General features: G+C 49.4%; 1 protein-coding gene across 7 annotated transcripts in view; it reads left to right on the top strand.

The window, feature by feature from the left end:
* The window catches only part of RALY (RALY heterogeneous nuclear ribonucleoprotein), a 138,225-nt gene that overhangs the window by 99,628 nt on the left and 14,195 nt on the right, over window positions 1–24,402 (top strand). For all 7 annotated transcript variants that reach the window (XM_074920648.1, XM_074920655.1, XM_074920652.1 and 4 more), the window contains 2 exons: window positions 16,045–16,309; window positions 21,273–21,345. In XM_074920648.1, the coding sequence (XP_074776749.1) occupies window positions 16,054–16,309; window positions 21,273–21,345 (329 nt within the window). In that variant the 5' untranslated portion in view covers window positions 16,045–16,053. The remainder of the gene's footprint in view (window positions 1–16,044; window positions 16,310–21,272; window positions 21,346–24,402) is intronic.

Below are 24,402 nucleotides of genomic sequence, written 5' to 3'. Positions count from 1 at the left end.
TCACAATATCACCTGGTGCCAGGAGAAAATGCTGGTTACCAGTGGCTTCCCAATACAGTGATTAAATGTGAATGCCAAGTGCTGCCCCTTTGCTATTACATACTCCACCTGCAAAGAACAAAACAGCTATTGCTTTGACCTAATAAAATTAAAGTCTTGTGGATGGACGGGGGTTAGGAAAACACTTTAAAATGGAATTCTCTTGATTTCTCTGTCTCTAGTGTCAGTATTCTGCAGTAGTGAGTTCCTAAGCAATAATTGCATGTTGTGGAGAGGTGTTGGCATGTTTCAGATTGCTCTGTAAAATATAAATGCATTATAAAACATCTTCCTTGCCTTTTGCAGAATCACTCTCACAGGACCATTTGGTGTATCACAAGGGTTTATCTATGTCATGGGTGTGGGTGCATCAGTGTGTGCATTTGCGTGCACAACCAGCATCCTTGTGAAGTGGAAGATGAGGGAATGGCTGAAACCCCACCAGCAAACCATGAAGGTTTCATAAACCGCCTTGAATTCCCAATTTAACTTCATCAGCTTCAGTTCATCAAAGAGCCAGTTCTTGGCTCTGGGCTGTAGGCACAGCAATAGCATGAACTCCCTCATTATTTATTACGAGGTGCCCAGTGGAACAGATCAGCACAATTTGCACTCAGCTCATTTAGCATTTGCAGATGAGCGCTAACGAGAGGAAGTAGTGGGTTGGTTGCCCAGGGTTTATCTGTTAGGGTCAATAGCAGATTCCCTGGGGGGGTTCATCATCCAGCCGACTGGAACAAGCCCTGGGTGTCTGAGTGCTAAGACCGAGTCTTCAGTGTGTGTGGAAGATGCATGGTGTGCTCTGTAGCAGGAGCAATGTGGTGTCTGCGTTCCTGGGGGATGAAAATAATGCAGGCAAACTCATCCAAGCAGGGCAGGGGGAACTCAAGGTTATGAAAATGAAATCATTCTTCTTCTTTTGCTTTTCCAATGACTCCTACTGTTAAAATGAGTAATTGTGGAGCAGCCGTGTCCAGACAGACCTGTTTCTGCTCACAGTTCTTGGTGATAGTCAAAGATGCCCTGTGCAGCAAGGAAGGCTGAAAGTCATGCTGACTTGGGTGAGTCTCCAAAGATCTGTGGATCAGTGATAGTAGACAAGCCCCAGGCAGCCAGTTTTGCTGATAAAAGATCAGATATGGTAGGATTGAATAAGATAAAATAGGGTTAACAGGATAAATGCCTGGCTGCTTCTGTGCGTGATCAGGGAGGGTGAGTGAAAGATAATCAACCTTTGCACATGAGGATGTCAGCCACACAATTCAGGGGACCCAAAGGCAGTTCTTTGCACCAGGCAGGTACGTTAGTCCTCTCCGCTGGCGTTACGGGCAGTGGTTAGGCATTGGCAAAGGATGCAGAGCTCCTGACACAGCGGTCTGGCCCGTCCTGACAGCCCCATGACTGAGTCATGACTGCAGTGCCACATACCTGCTCTGGGTGGCTCCTCCAGGACACCTCCAGTGGGCTGTGATAGAGAAGAGCTTGAGGAGAGGCTCATCCCGAGGATTTTAGTGAGAGATGTTATTGCCTGGGAAAGCGAGGTTTGCCATTGTGAATGCTCCCTCCACCATGCCCAACAAATTAAAGCCAAACAGGCAGTAAATTTCCATGGGCCATTACCCCTCTCACAGAAGAGGTTAAGTGTGATGAGGGCCAAATTGCCATTTAATGTGATCTAATTGATTTTATAAGCTGTTGTGTTAACAAGAAGCTCTACGGTGTTCCCCCGACATCACCCAGACAGATTGGTAACATCTGGTGCGTGCCCTTCCCCAGCGGTGGGCGAGCACTGGGAGCTGCTGGTAGGCATCAGCTTTGCATGTACCACACACACTGGTACATGCTCCCCAGGGCAAGGGTTAGAGAGAGGGTGCCAGAGTCCTGGAGAGCTTCTACCTTCCTGCCATGTCCCAGGGGCCAGTAGCCTGGTCCTGTCTTCGCTGGGGTATTTGGGAGCCCTGTGTGGTGGGGGGCAGAAGGAGTGCCCCTCTGGTGCAGGGAAACTGTTCAACATGCCATGGGAAGGACAAGGTTGAGCAGCCTGTGTTGGTGGGGAGCTGCAGGGTCCTGACGGAGCTGGGGAGTTCTTGGTGTTATCACTGGCCCCTACCCTGGCAGGTAAATTCAGCTTTAAGTGGAGGCCTCCATCATGATGACCTGTGGAGAGCAACCCCCCCATCCCAGAGCAGGACCATGGCAGGCTCTGCTGCCTGCGCTAAGGGTGTTCCAGGGTCCTGCACCCCAGACAGATCTCTTGTACCATACACAACACTGGCTGCTCTCCCAGCTCCTCTCCCGGCAAGCACAGTCTCTCCATGCTTCATGTTCCTCCTCCTTGTACCATCAGGAGGAGCTTCCCGGGGTGGGGAGCAGGGCGCAGCGGGGGGAGCTGGGCAGATCACTGAGCCCTTCTGTGTCTGCAGGGGTTTGTGGCTGTCCCAGCGTGAAAGTGGCAGCACAGCACTTGGCACTAACTGTACCCTTTGTCACTGTGCTGCGAGCAAGAAAAACGAGCAAGCTGGTTTTTTTTTATTCTGTTTTTGATGGGGCTGCAGAGCACCTCTGGCCCTGACCTACCACTCAGTTCTGGTCATGTCCCAGCATCCCCAGCCCTCAGCTCCTGCAGCCCTTCAGCCATGTCTCCTGCTTGGGAAGCTCCACCTCCCCAGAAGCAGACCCAAGGCATAATTAACGTTGATAAAGCCGCGTGTGGTAGCCAGTGATGCCCTGCACGCATGCAAAGTGTTATTTATTCCTGACTCCTTCTCAGCCTGATGCTGCAGCAGCGAAACCCGCCAGCTCTGACTAATGGTCCCAGCAGCTGTGTAGGATATTTGAGTTGCTTTTCGTTTACAGATTCAGTGGGTCCCTGGTAATTGGAACATGGCAACTTCTAACACATAACAGATGATACGACAATGGAGGGAATTTGTCAATGCTTCACTCCCCTACGGCAAGAAGGGCTCATAAGTCACAGCTGACAAATCTTTTAATGACTTTTAAACTTCATTTACAGAAAAAAATGACCATAATCAACAAACAATGATGGGTTACTAATCTTTCTGTATTATTAAAAAAAGGGTCTGAGTCTTTGGCCCCTACTATGGGAACTTAATGCTGTGAAGGGAATGGTGATGCTGTCCTGAAGAAGGGCTGGCAGAGTGTGAAGGGATGAAAACAGCATCAACAGAGAGCTCCGAGAGTCCACGCAGTCCTGAACCATCATACATAATCGCCGTATGCAAGACCAGCATGACAGTACTGATGGAGAAAGAGCAGTAGATGACATACTTTCATCTCCGGCTTTGACCCAAAGCCCGCTGACGTTGATGGGAAAATCACCAGAGCATCAGTCACCTCTGGGCTTCAGGCGAACCGATGGCCGAGGATAACACAGCACCCGGGAGCAGGTGGACCCACCGTAAAACCAGACTTTCTTTTAGTCTTTGCATCCACATCGAACTGGAGAGGCAAAGATCAGTAGATGGGGGGCGGGATTTATTATTTTTCAGGATGAAAAGGAATGGCTGCTCACATAGGTCTTGCTGTAGCAGTCATCTCGAGCAGCTCAGCTGCTTTTCAGGTCTCCCTGTGCCATCGCTGCAGGCTGCATCTCTCCCATCTGAGATGCTTTCCGTGGGGTGAGCATGCCTCCACAGTCTCTGTGAAGCCTTGGAGGTGGCATTTAGATAACCAAACATCAGTAAATCCCACAGCAAGTGATGTTGGAGCCCACGTCCCTGCAACTTTATGGAGATATGTATCTTAATCATGTATGTTATTCTGCATATTTAAAGTGTCTGAAATAACTTCAAAAGGCAATCAGCTGATAATTAACTCAGAGACGAAACGAGCATGTCAGAAGAACCTCATCTGTTAAAGGATTGAGGGTTAGTGTGCCAAGGACCAGCAACTTTCTCTTGCTCTGCACTCCCTAATGTTCCCCATCCCATGTCCTGCCCCCCCCCCACCCCCCCACCCCCTCCCTTAGCACAATCTCTGGGGAGCGAGTGCCTGGCTTCAGTGATACCTGTGACATGAATTCCTGTAGGTGAAGGAGACCATCAGCTGGTTTTCTCTGTAGGAAAACATGGACAAGCATTTTGGAGGAACAGTCTGGTCTGGGTCCCAGAGGGACCGCTTTGATCTGCAGGTGGTGACTGCACCCATGGTTTCCTCCTCAGCTCATGGTTTTGCCAGATCTCCCGGCATTTGGGGCTTTGCTAAAATCCCCAGCGACAGGAAGCACATGTTGATGTGGAAGTCCCCGGCATCTGCTCGGTAATTCAGAAAAACCAGCCATAGCCCTCATGACTTGGGCAGGACAGCCCAGCCTGGGCGATGAGCAGGACCAGCTTGGCTGGGAACAGAGCAGTGTTTGCGTGTTGAGGAAGCTGTGGCATCAAGATGCAGGACTTCTGCTTCGAATACACCAGCGGGGCTAAATAACAAGAATTGCATCAGTCAAGCTCCATCTGCAGCAGCTCATTTTTGAGAGCTGAATGGCCCTGGCAGGTGATAAAATTATCTGATGGTGGGTTGGCAGCATGAAATGGGGTCTGTCCTGAAGCCCCGATTTTCTGTCTACTTCAGTGTTGCCCTGTGCTGAGAGGTCCCCATGTCCTTCTCACAGGAACCTGCATCCCTGCGTCATGCCTGTCCTGGTTTCAGCTGGGATAGTACTAACTGGGTTTTTTTTCCTTTCTTCTTAGTAGCTAGAATAGTGCTGTGTTTTGGATCCAGTATGGGATTCGATATGAGAAGAATGCACTGATGTTTTTAGTTGTTGCTAAGAAATCAAGGACTTTTCAACTTCTCATGTCCTGCCAGTGTGCAGGTACACAAGAAACTGGCAGAGAGCACAGCCAAAACAACGGACCCGAACTGGCCAATGGAATATTCCATGTCATCTAACATCATGCTCATTATATAGATAAGGGTTGATTGGGAATCTCCACTCGGGTTTCTGGGATGTTGGTTTCAGAATTCTGTCTTCTCTGGGGTCACTAGCAGGGAGTGAGCTGAGCATTGAGTGGTGTTGTGCATTACCCATTTGTATTTTCTGTTTTTATTATCATTATTTTAATTTTATTTTATTTCAATTATTAAATTGTTTTCATCTCAACCTATGAGTCTTCTTACCCCTTCAATTCCCTCCCCCATTCCCTGGGGGCTGCGGGGGGGTGAGGGAGCAGCTGCGTGGTGTTTGGCTGGGTTTGAACCACAGCAGTGCGCTGTGTGGGTGGGATATGTCCCAGCATTGGAGCTTGGGAGTGCTCCTGAGGGCCCCCATTAGACATGACCAGAGGGGTTTTGTATGAGGAGGCGACCACTGGGCTCATGAGTGGAGGGTCTTCTGCGGCCAGACTGGGAGCCCCCCTCTCCCACCGCCCCATTTCCTCTGCGCCACACGCGGGAGATGCAAAAAGCAGCAGCAAAGATGCCACTTCATTAACAGCGGAGAAAGTTCCCAGAAAGTTCACTTGCTTTTCCCTGTATGTAAATCATTTGCTGTTAAAACATCTGGGTTGGTGGGGGGAGTGTTGTTCATTAAGAAACATCAAGTCTGATGAGAACCTGTCTCTGCTGCATACGAGCAAGAGAGTGGGGGATGGAACATTGTGTTTTCCTATTAGGCTGTGAATGATAAAGAGTTAAAGAATAATTCTCAAGAAATTAGTCATGGCCAGCCATTAATGAGCATCTCGGTAACACACTAATGAGCTGGCTTCAGATGCCTGTAAAAAAGGACTTTAATTAGATTAATACATGTAGCATTGACCATAGCCCAGTAGGTAATCATCAGGTTTTGCACCAGTGGGATTATGGATGACATTCTATTTAATTGCTGTTTCCTTTTCATTTTCTTTCCTTTTTTTTCTTTTAAAGATTCTTTCCTCCAAAGAATTTTGTTTCTGTTCTCAAACATAACGTAAATGTTATCCATGGAATTCTGCATCTGAAAGTGCTGCCAGACTGGGCTTATCTGATTCAATTGACCTTTAAAATTTATTTTGCTGCTGTCAAAAAGAATGTTAGTCTGTTCACAGGAGATTTCCAAGACGATTAGAAGCAGAGACTCCTGAAAAGTCTACTTGTTGCATATTCTGCAATCAAAGGATGATCCTAGCGGGGTTTTTTTTGTTGTTTTTTTTTTGTTTGTTTTTTTAGAAGAAAAATGCCTTAATTTAAAAAATATTTTTGTGGAATAACAGAGTCCAGAAAAGTTCAGTGCAATTGGGGAGCCCATGTTCAAGTAGACAGTCAAAGAACTGCTGAGGAGCTCCTTCTCATGGGGTGAAACCCAGGTTGTTGATCCATGTAGGCTTCAGAAGATGCCCTAATTCTTACTTGTAACGCAGTACTGACAGTGGGATTTCATTTTTGACATCGTATGCTGCCAGGACTCTCATGTTTTAAATGCAATGTTGTTAGCATGGGAGTGGAAAGCCAAATTTAACCCACCAAGATTGACACCTGCCTGAAAATCCTCATCGGTGCACAGCAGACATCCTTGTTTTTGAAGGAATTCAGCTCTGAACCAAAGGGCTCCTTGCTGTCACGTTGCAGTGCTGGTGGGACAGATTTGGTCTGTCTTGGCCCAAGCAGAGATTTTGGCTTTATCAAGCAGATGGGAGAAAACACTGCCTCCAAAGCTGATGGGGATCAGCAGCTTTGGTGTAAAGGCAGAGCATCGTGACCCCATCATGACCCCATGGCTCCCCTAAGGCAGATAACCAGAACTATGTGCATACGTACATGCCCATACCTCTGGTATCTGCCTTAGGGGAGCCCTGTTAGCTCCAGCATGACTGCACACGTGTGTGCAATGAACTGTGCAGTGTTTGGAGTGAGCCCCAAACTTGTGGAGAAAGGGAGGGTGAGGAGCAGTGCTGCAGCAGGGGTGCTTGGATGGATCTCAGAGTTTCCAGCCATAGGTCATCCCTTTATCACACTTACTAGGAAGGATTTAAGGCTCTAATGAATAGATTTTTAAGCTTTCTATAGGCATAAATAATATGTAGGACAGATGGTTACGAGCCCCAGCTATAAACTATATGCTGACCTGATAGACTTTGTAACCATTGTACCTTTAACAACTGATTAAATACTTATTAAAACAGCTATTGATTATTTATTGCTCCTTTATGAGGGATTTACCAGTTGCGCTGAAATTTAAATCAGAGCCAGGTTTTCAAAGTATTGGCAGGATTTCTCCAGTTTGAAATGACTTGTTGTTTTAATTAAAAATTTAAAAATTAGGCTATTTGCATAGCAAGATGGATAGTTGAAGGAAGATGATGAGGGAGCTAATTCTGTTCACGCTGCTGTGTGCGCTCAGCATCCACTCGTCTGGGCAGCAGCGCCCTGCATCAGGCAGGAGCAAATCCTAAGTTTGTGGAGAAATCACTCAAGACCAGAGAGGTTAAGGAAACTAATTCTGTCCCGCACCTAGCCGTCCGGCACAGAGGCACCAGCATCCTCACGCTTGCAGGTCCTGGTGCTTCAGCAGTCGGTGCCGTAAGCCAGGGTGTAGCGGTGACGGCGCGCTGCAGCGATGCCCAGCCTGGGGCGGCTCTGGGAGAGGATGCGCCGATGTAAAAATTCACAGTGCATCAGATGTGGCATAAAGTAAGATGGATCAAGGGGACAGAGGCAGCCCCTCCTGCCAGAGCCCTGCGAAATGCAGAACTCGGCATCTGCCACAAGCTAATGGTGTCAGTCTGGATTATTTGCTTATGTCCTGCAGCAAATGTGCTTTAATGAACCCGGCTTGGCTGATGTTTTCTCTCCCTCCTCTCAGTAGCTTTGCTTTTTCCTCTGTACAGTCCAAGTGCACAGGATGGGTGCAGTCTCCACGTAAAAAGGGGTGAAGGAGTCCAGGGGTGGGCAGCAGCGACCCGCCCCGTCTCACCCACCCCGTAAATCGAGACCCGAGTGCTGGGTGGAGAGCAGGCCGTGAGGTCGGGTTATAAACGGGGCTGTGATCCCGAGCTCCCCAGGAGCTCCCCGCGTGCTTGCAAAGGCAGTGATTGCCGGCTTCTCTCCCCTGCCCAGGGGTGGTGCAGATGCATCGCCTGTGTCATTACGGGCAGTCCCCATCCGGAGCTCTCTCGGTGGCACTGCATCCCCGCATGTCGGGTCCTAACACAGTTTCATTCTACCGAGGAAAATACAATGTGCAGGGTGGAAACTGGGCTGAAACGGGGCTCACCACCTTAGCCTGCAGAGCCTGTGTGCACAGGAGGAGAAAACATTGTTCTCGGGCAGAAAATGGTCCCCCCAGGAAAAATGTCTGGGGGGGCTTTTGGGATGTGTAGTGGGCTGCAAGGCAGCATTGGTGCCTTCTGCCTTCTCCATCGCTGCTCCAGCCACAGAACCCTGATGAGATGGCCGGGGTATGGAGAGTGAATAGGGGTCGGTGACACCGGGGCTTGGCGCTGGGGTGCATAAGAGAGGGCACCTCTGCGGTGACCGGGAGCCAGGTCAGTGATTGCTCCCGGCAAAGCCTGAGCCGGGACAGGTCTGGGCTGACTCGTCCGCAAGGTGAAGCCCTGGGAAGTGTTTGGAAAAATTTGCATACCCTGTACAAGGAGTCCCTTGTGTGATGGGAAGTGGGACAGCCCAAAACGGCACTCAGGAGACCCAAAGACCTGCTCTGTGTGCAGCAAAAGCATCCTCCCTGACTGGGCTGTGCTCAGTTGCACTTTACAGGGGAAAAAAAGATTTGCAAAGGGAACCCACAGCTTTACAACAAGCAAGTCTGGCTCCTGATGAGCTGATCTCCAGCTTTCTGGCCCTTCCAGCTCACTCAGCATAGTGGAGATTTCCCCAAAAGACAGCCCTGGTCCTGCAGAACTAGTCTAATAATTGTGACATCTTTGTCTGTCCCCTTTTTTTAATAACTTTCTGGTCCCTTAACAATCACATATGGGAGAGTTGAAGCTGTTTTCCCCAGAAAACCCAAAGACTGGTTTCCTTCCAGTTTATTCTGTTTATTGAACCACACAACAGTGAACAGGGTCTTTCCACTCTCTGGGAGGAGGCTGAGGCCCTCTGGGTTTCTGTGCCGGACTTGTTGGTGACTCAGAAGTTATTAAAAAGATTTCAGGGTTTGTGTTGGTTATTAAACTAATGCTTCGAAGCTTGGCTCTGGTGTTTGGGGACTCACTAGCAAATTACTCGCAGCACTTGGGGGAGGAATGATTGGCACTGAGGGTAGTAGGAACTTTGCTTATAAATACATGTGCATTTTTGTGCTATCATTGATGCTCTGGCTGTGCAATTACTGGAGTCCCTCTGTCTTGTAGCTGGTTGTGTTTCTTTTTAAAACTTTTTTTTTTGGCTAAAAGGACTGTTTTAGTCAGAAATCCCTCAGAGCCAAGCATCTGGGTTGATCACTGCCCAAAGCGAGATGCTCAGCATGTGACAGCCATGCCAATTTGTTTGTGCTGGGGCATGTTAACTGCCCTGTTCCTCCCTAAAAATCATCTTTCTTGCCATTTGCAAGAAGGCAGCAAGAAGGATGTACGGACATTAAAGGTTTGGGATGAAAGTAGGAGGGCAACCTCCAAAAAGCAGTGAGGTGGTGCAGAATCGGGTTTTGTCCTGTGCAGGAGTGTACGAGATGCTTAAAGAATACTTGAACCAAGCTCTGTGTATCATTCAGGCTCCCTCCAGCTTGTGAGCAGGGGTGCACAGCCCTGGCGTCAGAGCTGAGGACCACCCAGCTCTCCCCAAAGCACAGCGGGTGCACCATGGGCCATAGCATCCATCACGTGTGCTGGCAAAAGACACAGGTTTGCTGGTGCTTTTTTCAGCACCCCAAATGCCAGATTTTCCCCAAACGTGGCAGGGAGCAGATTTGGCCCTTTGCCCTGTGCCAGACGTCCCTGCAGCATGTCTTCATTTGTCATCTGGCTCCCAGTGGAAAGCCACCAAGTTGGGAGAACTTGTTACTGAGCGGAGCGGGGACAGGATGAAAAAACGCATCTCCCCTTTTGTGAACAAGTGTGATAAGAGACTAACAGCCCGGCTGCATGTTGCCGTCATGCTGAAATAAAGAGAGCTTTCTGCAGGAGAGAGTGGTGGGGCTCAGTGGTTTTTCTTTGCCGCCGCCTCCTTTGACAGTTCGTCACTAAGACTAAGGCCCCTGGGGTTTTCAGACACCTGGCTCTCAATTAAACAGCTAATCTGTGAAGCAAGGCACTTAAAGCAGGGAGGAAAAATGGCTTTTCAAGTAAACCAGCTCTGGCCTTGGGCTGTTACCAGATTGAATATCAATATTTTTAAGGGATTCCTGAGCATTAGTGGCAGCAGGGACCATGACACTGTTCCCAGCCATGTTGTCCTAGGAGGAGAGAAGCGCTATCAGGGAGAGGACTTTGTCCATGGGCTTCTCTGCACCTCCCAGCGCTGCAGCATCCAGAGCAGGGGCATGTGCAGGCGGGCACAGCCTCTCCTTGAAGGAAGGAAGGAGGAAGGAAGTTAGTTCAGACAATCTCATCCTTAAATCTCGTGTTTGGGAGTGAGAAGTGTTATTATGATGTTTCTATAAGCTTTGGTGAGGCCAGTGGCACACACCCCTCCACCCCATACATCTCCTGTCTACGCCTCAGTTTCCCTTGCAGAAAACAGGGATAATCATACTAATCCATCCTTGGTGTTCTCTGGGGTCCTACAGATGAACATTTATACATTTAGTCACCTATGTCCAAGTATTATTTTGAGTTGCATTTTGTCTTGTTCTCTTTTCAAGCTCAAGTCAGTTTTGTTGCAGTTGTGTGTTGGGGGATGAAAGGTAAAATAATAGCTGTGAAAATGCATCTGCTGAAGACAGCGATAGTTATTGGAATGTTAATCTATAAACAGTAATATGTGTCTCTGCTGTGTATATTTTTCTAATCAGACATATCTCCAAGATGCTCTGACTCATGCCCACTGGTTTTTACGTGGCATATCAAAGAGGTGGTGGCTTGAGGAGGCACTACTTGGTAGCACTGCGCTAGCGAGCTGTGGTGTTCCATGTGGAAGGGCCACTGAGCCAGCGTGGCTGATCACCGTGTTGGATTTAATCGGCACACAATGCAAAGTGTTCTGCTGGAGTGTAGTTAGGTGGAGGATGAAATAGTAATATGCGATGATCTGAATGTCCTTTTCCAGTTGTTATGGTTAAGAGGGCCATAAGTGATGAGAAGTGAACATGGTGTGTGGAGAAGAAACCCTAAATGAATGGGACAGAGAAGGCAAGGGAGGCCATTTTCTCCAGGGGATGCCAGGCTTCCGTGGGGCAGCAGAAGAGCACTTTGCGCAGGGTTTTTGAACGGGCAGTGGCAAGTGTTTTATAAACGGCAAAATCGGAGCCATGCAGGCCACTTGTTAAACGGAGGACATCACTGATGGTGCCCAAAATCTCAGAGCAATTCCATGCTAGAAGCCCAGAGTCCCAGCTCTCCAGTCTTGGACAATGCTCCCTGCCTGGGCAGGGACAGCAGTCAGTGGGCAGATGGCACTGGGAGAGCATCCCATCTGCAGGGACGTCAGGTCCTCGTTGGCTTCCTTCCAAGTCTTTCCCAGCAGCGTGGCCATCACCTTGCCTGACCTTGAGTTTGACATCTGGTGGCCCCGTTCCATCACTCGTCAGCCACAGGCACATCTCCTGCACAGACCTATGGTGTCCCAAGATGGCCCTGAAGCCACTGGGGCTTCCACCAGGGAGCCAAGGGAAAAGCTCTAGCAAGGGAGGTGGATGCTGAGCTCCCCACTTCACCACCAGTCCCCACCATGGATGGTGAAAGTGACTTCTCCCATCTCCAGCTTGTACAGCCACAGGCTTTATCGGCCTGAGGGGACCCAGCATCCCGGGTGGGGAGGAGAGGAGATGGCTCAGGGGATAAGCACATGCTGGTCCAACTGCAGAAAGCATGAGGAGACAAGGAGGGTGTGAGGTGGGGAGCGGGGAGCAAGGACCTGGGAGAGGAGCAGGTTCCCCTTGACCCCCTCACCTCCATGGTGGCAAAGGCCATACCTTGGGAGATGCCTTAGGAGATGTCCTTCTCCAGGTGAAGATCTGTCAGTGCCTTAGTGCCCTGCTGAGAAATGCCTCGACTTCATCCAGCTCTTTTATTTTTAAAGCAAACCCACAGAGTGGAAGGTCCAGTGACAGCAGCAGAGCTGGCTCATGTTGCACTTGCTGAGAGGAGGCAGCCGACTAGATTTGGGGGAAAACACATTTTATGCCCCCACACACCCCTCCAGCCAGCCTTTTCTATTCCCATGCACAGAGGCAGCTTAACCCACATCCCTCCTACACAGGCTTAAGGAGCTCAGCGCCCTGATGTAATTGGTGTTTGGGACTGCAAACAGCTGGTCAGAGATTCAGACTATTGTAAATAACACACTTCTGGGCTGGTTAGTATTTGTGAAGGGTTTGGGCAAACAGCAGCCTGGGGTTTCCCTAAGCTGGAAGTGGGGGTAGCAGTAATAAAGCTCTTCAGCAATGGGATGTGAAAACGGAGACAGGGGTTTACTTTATTTGAAAGCTATATTTTATTTTGAGGAATAGAGCATTCCTCCAGCCTGCCTGTGGCTGGGCCAGGCCTGGAAATGGTATGGCCAAATTTGACCATCCTGTTTGCCTTCTGTGGTAAAGTATATGGCTGAGGACGTGACATGCCTTCACTTCAGGAAGGCTTTTGACATGGTCTCCTGCAACACCTTGGCATCCAAGTTGGGACATGGCAGTCCAGATGGGTGGCCTCCCAGAGCAGTGCAAGCTGGATGGTGGGGTTCCAAGGGCAGTGATAAAGGCTTGTACCTCTTCCCAGAGGCCAGTTGCAAAAGGAGTTCCTTCGGGAACTGGGGATGGGGGAAAGGAGAGACATGGGTAGGTAGCAAAATGGGTTGGAGAGTTGCATAAACTCTGGCAGATAATCAAGGATGGAAAAGTGGTAGTGCATCATCTAGAGGGGAAACAGCAAAGTGGGGCCAAGGATGTCCATGTGGCATGGCCTAGTGTGGGTGACAGAAATGCCAGGGCAGATTTGCTCTGAAACAAAGAATACAGACAGCAGGAACTGGAAACTCCAGGAGTCCCCAATCGTAAAACCACATGTTGAAGTCAGTGTCCTGCAACAACACCGACACCCCAAGGCAGGGAGAGCCCCGCGTTCACGGCAGCTTGGATGTGACCTTGGGTAGCAAGACCATCCAGGGCTACATAGCTACAGGTACCCTACATGTGTGAAGGCTCCCTGAAGGTCCCACATAACCTCAGACAGTCCCAGCAGGTTTAGGATGGAGGTTCCCTTGGGATTGGCCATTCTGGAGAAGCTTCCAGCTGGGCTTTGTGCAAATACTTTGGATTTCTATGAAACAAGTCCTTGAGGCTCAAGCTGGGTACCCAAAGTGACCAAATGGCTGAAAACAGACTTGGCTCTTAGTCCGTTTCTCTACCTCTGCTCCAGGAATGGGGACAGAATCCTTTGTGAACCTCTTCCAGACTGGACTGCAAAAATACGTTAAAATAGACAGCATTAAACAAGTGTTGTTATATGGATTGGAACTTGGAGCAACCTGAAGAGATTGGGCACCACTTGCCAAAGATGTGAGAATTCAGTTCACTTAGATGCCTTTAAAAGTCCCGTCCTTTGGTTATGTTTTCCAGTGTTTTTAGGAACACTGTGTCTGCCAAGAATTGTTTTTAAAGTAGTAAAACAAAAGTCTCTGGCTCCTTTAATCCGTAAGGGTGAAGGGGAAAATATAACAAGCTAGACTCAGACAAAGTCTAACTTTTTTTTGAGTGGATTTAGCGTGGAGACATTTCCAACCTCAGTGGTATGTTAATAGAGTCACAGGGGTTAGAGCCAGATGAGATTTATTGTGCCATCACATCCTTCCCCTGCTCCACATAGAGGATCAGCTGTGCAAGGTATCTCCAATGCTCTCTGTGGTCTGGCTTTAAATGATGAGACAAATTAAATGTCCAGTCTTTTGTGCTCTCAAAATTAAAAAGGTGGAGGTCTGCACATCACAGCTTGTCTGTTCAGAGCTCATTGATTGCAGTTGGTGTTAAAACACGCCATGTCTCCCCGCGTCGGGCTGCAGGCACCACCTGTGTGTGGTGCTGGGTGAATCTCCTCTGTTGTCTCTTTACCTCCATGGTGGAATGAAGCTTCAAATCCTGGAGATAGAGGCAAAGGTGGCGAGCCCTAACGTGTTTCTGCTTCTCTGTATGGGTAGAATTACGCTCAGGCAAAACAGGACTATGGGTAGGAGCAGCCCCCCACTGGGTATCCCAAGGAGCTGGTAGCTCAGAAGGGACATCCATCGCCAAGGAGCCAAATGGGGTCACCTGGCAAAGAGGTGAGATAGGTATAATGAAGTTATCCCCCCTGACAGGTTTAAGAGGAGATAGAAGCAACCAGAGATTTTGTGTCCTGTGGGGAAGCTCTGTCCAGGAGAAGATAAGGAGGACTTGCGTTTTTTGAAAATCTTGGGTGCAACCACAAAAAGCATGCCAAAAAATGTGGCTTTTTCCCAGGCTCTGCCTGCCTGGTAAGGAGTGTAGGAAAGCCTAACTGTGTGATTTAGGGCTTGGCAAAGCCGGGAGCATCACACGCTGCCAGTGTCAGTGCCTCGGGCAGGCTGGACTGCAGGCAAGCAGAGCCTGCCAGGGCTTGGGGACCAGGGTGACAGGGTCCACAGGAGCTGCACCAATGCAGTCGGGCAGTTGCCACTGTCCCCACCTCAGACCAAGCTGCTCAGACAAACTTCGGCTTTGAGCCCAGAGAGCCAAAACTGCAAAGCCAGGTGGTGCTTTAGCTCTCCCCAGTGCCAGGACAGATGCTGGGGCCTGCCAGGTATCAGTGTGTCCCCTGTGCCAGGCTCAGTGACCACCTGGAGTTGTGGACATGCTGGTGGCATTGCCCCGGGTGCTGGAAATACCTGCAGGTGCTGTTGGAAGGGGCTGGGGAAGAGCAGCATCTCAACGTGCATTATAAAATACCTTCCATAGCTCTGAGCTGACTCTTCCCAGGTAAAAACCACACACTGTGCATGCATCAGACAATAGAGGTCCCAAAGCATCCCCTTTGTTTCTGGAAGATGAAAATCAAGCTGATGTCTTTGGACAGCTGTAATTTTTGCTGTGGAAATGTGAGCAGGCAGCCCGATAGGCAGCCAGACTAGCTTTAATTTCACACAATTTCCAGCCCTGTCCCTTGGTCCTCTTAGTCCTCAGAGGTGAAGTCTGTTCTCGAGGCTGTTCATGAAATAACCCAGGCAAGAAACCTGGAGGATCATGCCTTGCAGCTGTGGGAAGCAGGTTGGAGTGGCTTCCAGCAGATCTGGCTGATGGTTTAGTGATTTCCAAGCTAACAGTGACACCTCCCGTTTGCACAAAATTCAGCTCAAAGCCCAGCGTGTAAATGCACAGGCAGGCAGCAGAGTGCAGATATCAGGAGCACATGGGCTGTTTCGCCACTTAAATCTCTTCATTTGCATCCAGAAAACTCAAGTCCTCTTCCAGCTGCAAGTGCGGATCCATAGGGGCTGTCCCTGTGTGTGATGAGAGCTGGCCCGTGCTGGGTACTCAGCAGGGGAAAGCCCAGGGAGGGGGTTATGAACAAAGGTGCTGGATGCAAACTGATTTAAAAAGAGCAGCCCTTTGTATTGTAATTAAGTATAGAGAGGTAAAAGCTTTCATATAATGGCATTAAAGCTTTTACTTAGATGTAAGATTTATTTAAATCTTGTTTTGTCCCCTGAAAGCAACCAGCTTACACCCAGAGTGTTTCCAGCAAGAGTTTTGCACTGGCTGTGACAGTCGCCTCCCCAACACACAGGGGCTCTCCAGAGATGGAATTTCCCCAGCTGTGACTACTTGGAAGTTGAGGAGCTGGTTCCTTTGCTCCAGGCTTGCTGGGAGATTTATCCCCCACCCCTTCTTTTAAGACTCTGGCAGTTCCCTTGTACACCTTCCTGACTCCCAGTTTGTTCATTCAGGTGTTCAAGATGTCATTGAAGGTGCAGACAAGCAACATCACGAACAAGAATGACCCCAAGTCCATCAACTCCAGAGTCTTCATTGGCAATCTCAACACAGCCGTGGTCAAGAAGTCAGATGTGGAGACCATTTTCTCCAAGTACGGCCGAGTGGTGGGCTGCTCCGTTCACAAGGGCTACGCCTTCGTACAGTACTCCAACGAGAGGCACGCACGTGCTGCTGTCCTGGGCGAGAATGGGCGTGTGCTTGCTGGCCAGACGCTGGGTAAGTAGTTTCTTCAGCCATTTTGGGTGTCCAGGTGGAACATAGGCTGGTTGCTCCCCAGGGGATGGTGAAGGGATGGCTAGTCCAAGGTCAAACTGGGACATCCATTTGCAGATCAGGGTCAGGGCCAGTGATGGTGAGCAGGTCAGGCCCAACCCAGTGATGACCGAGCAGGTCCATAGTGACAAGGCAGGCTGGGAAGTCAGCCAGTGGGTCAGGATCAGCAGGGTCCGTGGCCAGGCACAGGCACTCCTACAACACAGCTCAGGTAGGGGCTGAAGGCTCCTGGGTCCCATATGGGTAGGGGCCAGAAGTTGAGGCTGGTTATGGCTATTCAGGCATATCAAGGCTGTGACACTGTGGCCCAGAAACTCATGTTACAGGCTGGGATTGTAGAAGCTAAAACACCATTCTGAATCATCCCATGTCCTTGTCCTTAATCTGGTTGGGAATAACTAGAGTGGGAAAAGACATTGTTTGGTTCTCTTTCTGGACCAGGCCTTACCCTTTGCCTATCAAGAGAGGTGATAGTCTAAATCAGACTTGCTCAAACTAACTTTAGCCAGCTCATGTTAAACAAGGTAACTTTCCCCCTAGACACAAGAAAGTCTCTTATCTGCACTGCTGTGTGATAAGAGGTAACAAACAAAACCACCCCAGCTGCTCCCAGCTGCATCCTTATTTTGCAGATTGCTCTGAAGTGTCACATGCTGAGAAGCTCTTGTCACCAGCTCTAAGCCGAGAATTGGAACTAGAGACAGTATTTTTAATGAAAAATTGTTAGTTCCAAGCCTGCTGCTGACAGTGGTCCTTGGGCACCCGGGAGAGTGATTTGCAGCCCATTCCCACCCTGCTTCTGTCACAGCAGTCTGAAATAAGAAGTTGCATGCTAGATCTTTAAGACAGTGTGCTGTTTCCATCCATGGTTTATTCAGATACGAGGAACTTCTTTTCACTTCTCTTAAGGTCCAGAGAGGGAGCTGCAGACCGAGGTGAAGTGCAGTGTGCCAGGAATTCTTCCAGCCCAGACATTGCCCACGTGTGCAGGGTCTGTAGATAGGATGAAGAGAGCCTGGGGAGCAAAGGAGCTCACTGAAGTGCTCCAGACAAACACAGAAGATGCAGACTTAACCAAAGAGAGACGAAAGGTTTGCCATGATAGGAACCTCTTACTCTCCTCTCAGTGCTGGTCTCAGAGGTCTGGCATGCCAGCAAGACAAAAGGACTGTATTGTAACTGGGAGTCCCGTACATGTACTGGACGAGGTGCAAATTCAGCTCCCTTTCATCTGCCTTCCCTTCATGGGCCAGTCCTACCGCAGAACTGCTCAACAGGCTTTCCTTTGCTGTTCATGGACCAGTATAAACACAGGGACACGCCCCTTTCAGGAACATCCAGCAAAGAAGAAGAGCTGAACAATGTAGTTAGAAAATGTATTTGCACAAAACAAGGTAGGAAGTCCCACCCTAAAAAAGGAGGAGGTGATTGCCATGTAGGAATGGGAGAGGAAGGACAGGATGGGGACATGGCAGGTGTGTTGCTGAAGAGACTGTCCCTGCTTCTGTTCATGGGCAGGCTTTTGGGAGGGTCCTCTGAGGTGATGGTAGACCTTCTCTCCCCAGGTGGGCAGGAAGGCAGGCTGCTCTGCCCTGCCAGCTCCAGCCAGTAACTGCAGCAGGGTGCAGCCATGCAATCCTGTGGAAGAGCTGCAAACCATGACTGCCAGGCAAACGGCTGCATTTGGCATGGCAGGAGCTCATGGGGGTTCACCGCCCGCACTGGGGGGCACCATGGCTCAGGGTGGTGCCAGGTGTAGGGGCAGAGTGTCCCCAGCCTGCTCAGGGGCAGCAGCTTGTTGACAGGCTCTTGCCTGTCCCCAGTGTCAGCTGGTGGTCACTCAGCAGGACAGCATCCCTCCCTGAACCCAGAGCCACTCCTGCACAGCAAGCACTGGCTGTAGTGGCGCAGTTGTAGCATGGCACAGTACGAGTGAAACCACCTTTCCTGCCTTGACTGGTCAGATGGGAAAGAGAATTTGCAGCATCATTTAAGAAACGGGAGAACATCGTAGTTTTGCATGTGATGTGAGTGCTGTGCCTGCCTCTCAGCTGAGTGGGCGTGTAGTTTAAGAATCTCATGGTTCCCTCAGCATCCATCAAGGCTCTTGCAAGTCCTTGTAATAGATAATAGAAAAGATGGTCCTTGCAGAAACCCCTGGAGTGACTGACTCCAGCTCTCAGTAGTACTTCCCCCATCTGGGAGCACAGTGGCTGCACTGCCATGGGACAGCTGCACGTGCTGGTGGTGGCAGGAGGGCTCAGCCCTCCATTTGCTCCTCAGTGCCAGTGATGATTTGCAGGTGACGTTTTCCAGTACATACTGGAATGAATGAGCAAAGCAGGCAGCATCTTTTTAGCTCGTGTGTCCCAGCTAAGGTCAGTTCTCAAGCTAAGTGATCTGATAACATTTCTTCCATTTTTTCTTCTTCCTTTATCACTAGATATGCAAACAATCAGACTTGCATTTTGATTGATGAGATTCAAAACCATGGCTGTAGCCCATCCTATATTGGGACATGGACTACTCTGCCACACAGGTCATGGCCTTTCTTCAGAGGTTCCCAGACACCCCAGTCATTGCAGGAGGCAATTACCGTTCCAGTGGGGGAGCTCTGCACTGGAAGCTGGATCCACAGCATAACCTGACCCTACCACGTTGGCCAGACAAAGCACGACCTCCCCATTTAGCGTGGGCAAAGGTGCCTGGTTGTGAGCAGGAGGGATAGATACTGCCTTGGGGTGGGCAGATGGATTCAGTGATGCAGAGGAGGGAACCAGAATGGGAATGAGATGCAAAATCTGTTCGGGCTGATGCGCATGCCTGAGCTCTTGTCTTTCCTTGTTCACTATCAACAGAATCCTGAGGGATCTGACTGCCCATTACCACTATAGGTTGAAAGTATAAATTTCCTGGTCTGTCTGCATGCACAGTGAAGGCTCCACAGTGCTGTTTCTAGCAGTGCTTACCAGCAAATTGAGCTAATTGTCATCATTATCCACCTTTGGGTTTTCATTGTGTCTCCCTTGAAGGGTGTTAATCAGCACTGGGCTGTCATTAGCTCTCCATTTTGCAAGAAAAGTGACTGGCAGCTGGCAAGATGCTCCCTGACAGCAAAAAGCGTTCACAACAGGGGAACTGGAGCTGAGCGGGAATGTGTTCTGGGATGTACCAAGGAAGAATTTATTCCTCTCTTCCTTTACAGCAAACAGCACTGCCAGAAGCATTGCATTGCTCAACAGACTTAGAAAGGCACCCGCATGTGTAATGTTCACACTGGCAGCAGTTGTCCACAGAGCTGTCCTATGGCCCTGCAGGCTACTGCTCAACACTCGTCTGCATCCCCCTTAGCAGTTGAGTATGGGAGGATGGAGGGTGAAAGGCAGCAAAGAAAACACACGCTCTGATCTGAATGTGCCTCCAGAGGAACATTCAGTGTAATGGCTGAGTGACACCATAATACCGTACTCGTTGTGCAAGCTTATAGTAGGCTCCAGCTTCAGTAGAAACAGTGTCTCTAGCTAGACCCTAAGAGGCAATCCTAGGAATTGCACAGCAAGACACTGGGGCAGTGGGAGCATCCCCGTGCTCCAGAGCTGTGCCCCTCGTGTACAGCCTGTACTCCTCCTGCTCAGGTTGTTTCAGCAGTGCTGCAGCTTTCTTGTGCTCCTGAAGATGATTTTCTTGGTTACTAGTGAAGTCAGCAGACTGTTCACTTGGGATCACTTAGCAAGCTCTTTATTTTGATGGTGAGTAGACCAGCCTGCCCACTCTCCATAAAGTCCCTTCATGCAGCATGAAAAAAGCAGCAATTAGTAACCTTAAACCTGCTGAGTTTCATGGCATATCTTGCAAGCCATGAAGAGGTGAGAACTTAAATACCCCAGTTTGCAGTCACAGATCCACGAACCCTGAGCCCCAGATGAAGACCTTCAAATCCGCTTGCACTTCAGAGGCTGTAACTTGTGCCACCAGCACAGCAGGACGTGTCCCAGTGCTGTGGAGCAGCCCATGTGCAACCCCATGCAAATGGTGCTTTTGGTCTACGTAAGGAAATTCTGTCTTGCTTGGCTCAAATCTGGTATGCCCAGAGGTCTGACACCTATTTAGACAGAAAGGACCTGAAGAACAGAAAAAGTTTAAGGCTGATTTGGAGAAACCATCAGGGAATTTGCTCTCTCCTGACCAAGAAACAAAGAGGAGGTGAGGCCTCATGCTCCCAGTAGCTCACCTCTCTGCAGTTCTGGGGCCACACTCAGCATTAGATTGCCAGGCTCTCGGCAGCCTTCATGAAATTGGCTGCATCACTTTATTCTCACATCAAAAGTATGCTTAGCACCAAGGCCGAGGAGAGAAATTTCCTCGGAGGATTAGAAGAGCTCATTCTCACCTTTCCTGGTAGAAGATGCTCCTCTGCAATCAGCTGAGGTGGCTGCAGGCATGTGCCTGCACCCTGCACAGTGTTTAGTGCAGCCCAGTCCACAGTGATGCCCAGCTGGCTTGTGCTTAGCATTCATTTTTATTCTAGAAGGAGCAAGGGATAAATTGTTAGCAGAAGTTTTATATATTGTCCGTGCCTTATCATAACAGCACTGAGTTCTCCTGAGAAGCCTGTCCTGAATTTATGTGTATGGGTTAGACTGTGTCCAGGGCATTGACTTCAAAAATAAATGGTTAGTAGCTTTATAAAGGAAAAAGAAGAGGCTTGCCAAGTGCAAGAATATATTTGCCTTCTTGTGGAGGTCCAGCAGGGCCCCAAAAAGCAGTAGAAATGCAGTGGGAGGTGTGGAGGAGTTTGTTTCTGCTGACGGCAGGGCTGTGCACAGCCTCCCTTGCTCCGTGGTCGGGTACGGCTGCCAGTGGGTGCGGACATGCCGTGTCACACCTGCGTGTCCATTCGTTGCAGATATCAACATGGCCGGGGAACCTAAACCCAACAGACCTAAAGGGCTGAAGAGAGCAGCCTCCACGTTGTACAGGTAGGTTTCCACTGTGCCGCCTCCCTGCGCTGAGGTCTCCAGGCTGGTATTTACCTTCCGGCCGGGGCTGATTTTCACACCCCCCACCAGGCTGCTGCCTCAAGCTCCCTGGCCTCTGCCCCAGGTAGCCCTGGGCCACTGCTGCACGTTCAGATCTTCTCCTCCCATGAGCTTCTTGGCCTTTGCAATGCCCCGCAGTGCTAGGCTGCAGGGAGGAGAGCCAGCAAGAGGCATCGGCAGCAGACCCGAGGTTGGCCGGTGCCCACGGCATTGTGGGACTCTGCCTGGGCATGGTCCACCCCAGGAACAGTGTTGGACCTGGAGGCCATTGGAGAAAGGCGGGCACTGCCTGACGTAACCACATTAGAGGTCTTGAAAGAAATGTACCAAGAGCAGCACTCCCCTCCAGCCCCAGCTCCTCCATCTGGGGAGGAGGAGTGTGGCACAGTGGTGCATGCTGGGTGCTGGGAGAGAAGAGAGAACGGGGATGATTTAGGGAAAGATACTGGAGAAAAGGGCAAGAGAAAAATGACAGGGAAAGGGAGAAAAGAAAGGAAGAAAGTGGGAAGCCCTTAGGACAACACATGGAGGTGGACCAAGGAGGTGGCCAGGGGAAGCCCCAAGGCCCAGGGGAAGCTCCAAGCCTGTGCTGTGGAGCAGTGACCAAGGGAATGGGAGGGACAGCTGGGACATGGAGTAGGTCTGGGGGGGATGTAGGGCGCTACAGATATCAGTGAGCCTTCAGTGACACTGTTGCCAGCTCTGGAGACTTTATCAAGATTTTCACAAGAATTGAAGATTGTTCCTTAAGCCCCAGAGTCTGGAGCCATGGGAATATGGGGGAAACTCATTAAGTTCTTGCTCCTGTGGTTGCAGAAAGAAAAACTTTTAAAAGTATTTGGAGAGTACCCTGCAGGTTCAAGAACCAAAAAACAAATAACAAGATCCCAAAATGTATTTTATTTATAAATTCTCATTATTTATAAGCCAGTCTCATGGTATGGAGACTGGGACACTGAGTAAGGATTTAGAAGGTGTGATGTTGGGAAGAAAAGACTAAAATCAGTATCAGGGTTATAGGTGAGTGTAATAAAAAAGGGTATCATGAGAGAACTGTAGATTTTTCTACAAAAATTAAAAAAAAAGAAAAGTGAGAGGAAAGAAGAGAAACGAAAAAAATCTATGATTCAGACTCAGCCATGCAGTCCAACTTCGGTGTGCTAGGAAATGGCAAACCTCAGTGGTGGCAACACTCTTCTGGCGTAGGCAAACCCACCAGAGCTTCAGCAACCCTCCCACCACCACCCGCAAGGCATCTGTTGAGACCTTCCACGAGTCTCTCAGCTGAGCTCTTCCTCTGCAGCTTTCACCAGGCAGACTTCTCCTCCCACCCTGGGCCAGCTTGGACCTTCACCAGAACTGAGCCCTCTGGGTTCACAAGGGACGCCAGTTGATGGGAAGTAGATTCTTCATTACCCACGCTGATGTATGGAGCTAGAGTTGATACAGATCTTTCTAGCACTACGTACATGGTGCTGGTGGCCATAATGCAAATCAGTTTATTCCATAGATCTTGCAATAAAGAGCATTTCATTTAATATTCATCTGTGCCTTGACTGCTAATCCATTTTTGTTGAAATGTCCAATATTTCAGACTTCCAGGCTGCCATGTAGATGAAGAGAAATCAAACAAGAGATGTTTTCTTTTTCCCACATATATGGATACGCTAAAATATGGGCCAGAGAACTACACTGCTCTGAGCTTCAGCAATATTTCATCCCAGATTGGCTGTCAGATTTAAACTTTGCCATCTGGACCAGCAGAACTTACGATATCTCACAGAAACCAAAGAATCCAGGTTTGCAGTGAGCCATGGTTATAGCTTTCCTAACCATCATAAATTTTTCTAAATGTTAGACTTCAAAAAAATCACAGCACTATAATTTATGGAAATGCTGTGTTAAATACATAAGATTATTTTTTCAAATGTTGGGTTTTACTTTACCTCACTCCAAGTCTGTATGAGAGGGTGAAGGGGAAGGGAAGGGAAGAGAAGGAAAGGGGAGAGAAATCTCATTTTGGACATAGAAGAAGCACCAATCTTGACAGTCTTACTTGGTCCTGGTCTGGTGCTCAGGGGGTATCTGAGTGTTTAATAGAAATCCTTTGGGATGTAGCCTCTCGTCTACCTCCAGCAGGTAAAACATACACCCTAGTTCATGCCATCATAAATTTTCTCAGGTCTCTCCACAAGAGGGACCTTAAGTTAATATAAAACCTTGTGGTAATCACTGCTCTCCTCAGCTCTCTGGATCTTCAGGACTTCCCTCTTTCTGCCTCTGGCATTTACCAGAACATCCCTTTGCACATGGAAAGTCCCCTGGGTGCTCCTGCCTGGTACCCCGGCCACCACAGCTGAATGCGGATGTGCCTGGAGATACTGCACTTGAGTTAGTGAGAATGGCTGGAAAATGAACTCGTCTATGACCATGTCCCCCAGGGATTTACATACTGTATCTCAAAACCTTTTGCCTTCTGGCAACACTTTTTATGCTTGCATAGTGGATGTCTGGACGGATTTCCTGGGGCATTCTGGGCCATGGTCGGGTCGTTGCCAGTGATCCTGCTGTGCTGTGAGCTGGCTGCTTGTTACCATGGGCTGTGAAGGGAAGGTGGCTCTGCCCTTGTCTGTAAGGCTGGTGCTAATGTTGCTCTATAGCCAGAAGGATGGTGAGGACAACCTATGCAAGGACTGCAAGAGCAACCAAGTGTCTGGCAGCTCAGTAGCCCAGGGAACTGTCTCTGAAATGGTGACAGACACAAACCACTGGAGACTTATTTTCACAGTCTACAGATGCAACTGGACGATGTCCTTCCAGCTCCGCTGGCATTCACATCCTTTGTTATACCCGTTACGATCCCTGCAGAAAGCTGGTGTCAACCCATCTCCAAACAGATCCACTCCTCCCACATCTCAGCAGCAGTGCTGGGAGCAGTGACACCCCAGTGAGCCCCAGTGCCAAACCCACACAGACAGGGCTGAGAAACAACCACAG

This window comes from Athene noctua, chromosome 16, assembly GCF_965140245.1.
Source record: "Athene noctua chromosome 16, bAthNoc1.hap1.1, whole genome shotgun sequence".
NCBI classification, from domain to species: Eukaryota; Metazoa; Chordata; class Aves; order Strigiformes; family Strigidae; genus Athene; species Athene noctua.
Note: the sequence above shows the minus strand (reverse complement) of the source record. Positions and strands in the feature narration are given on the sequence as shown.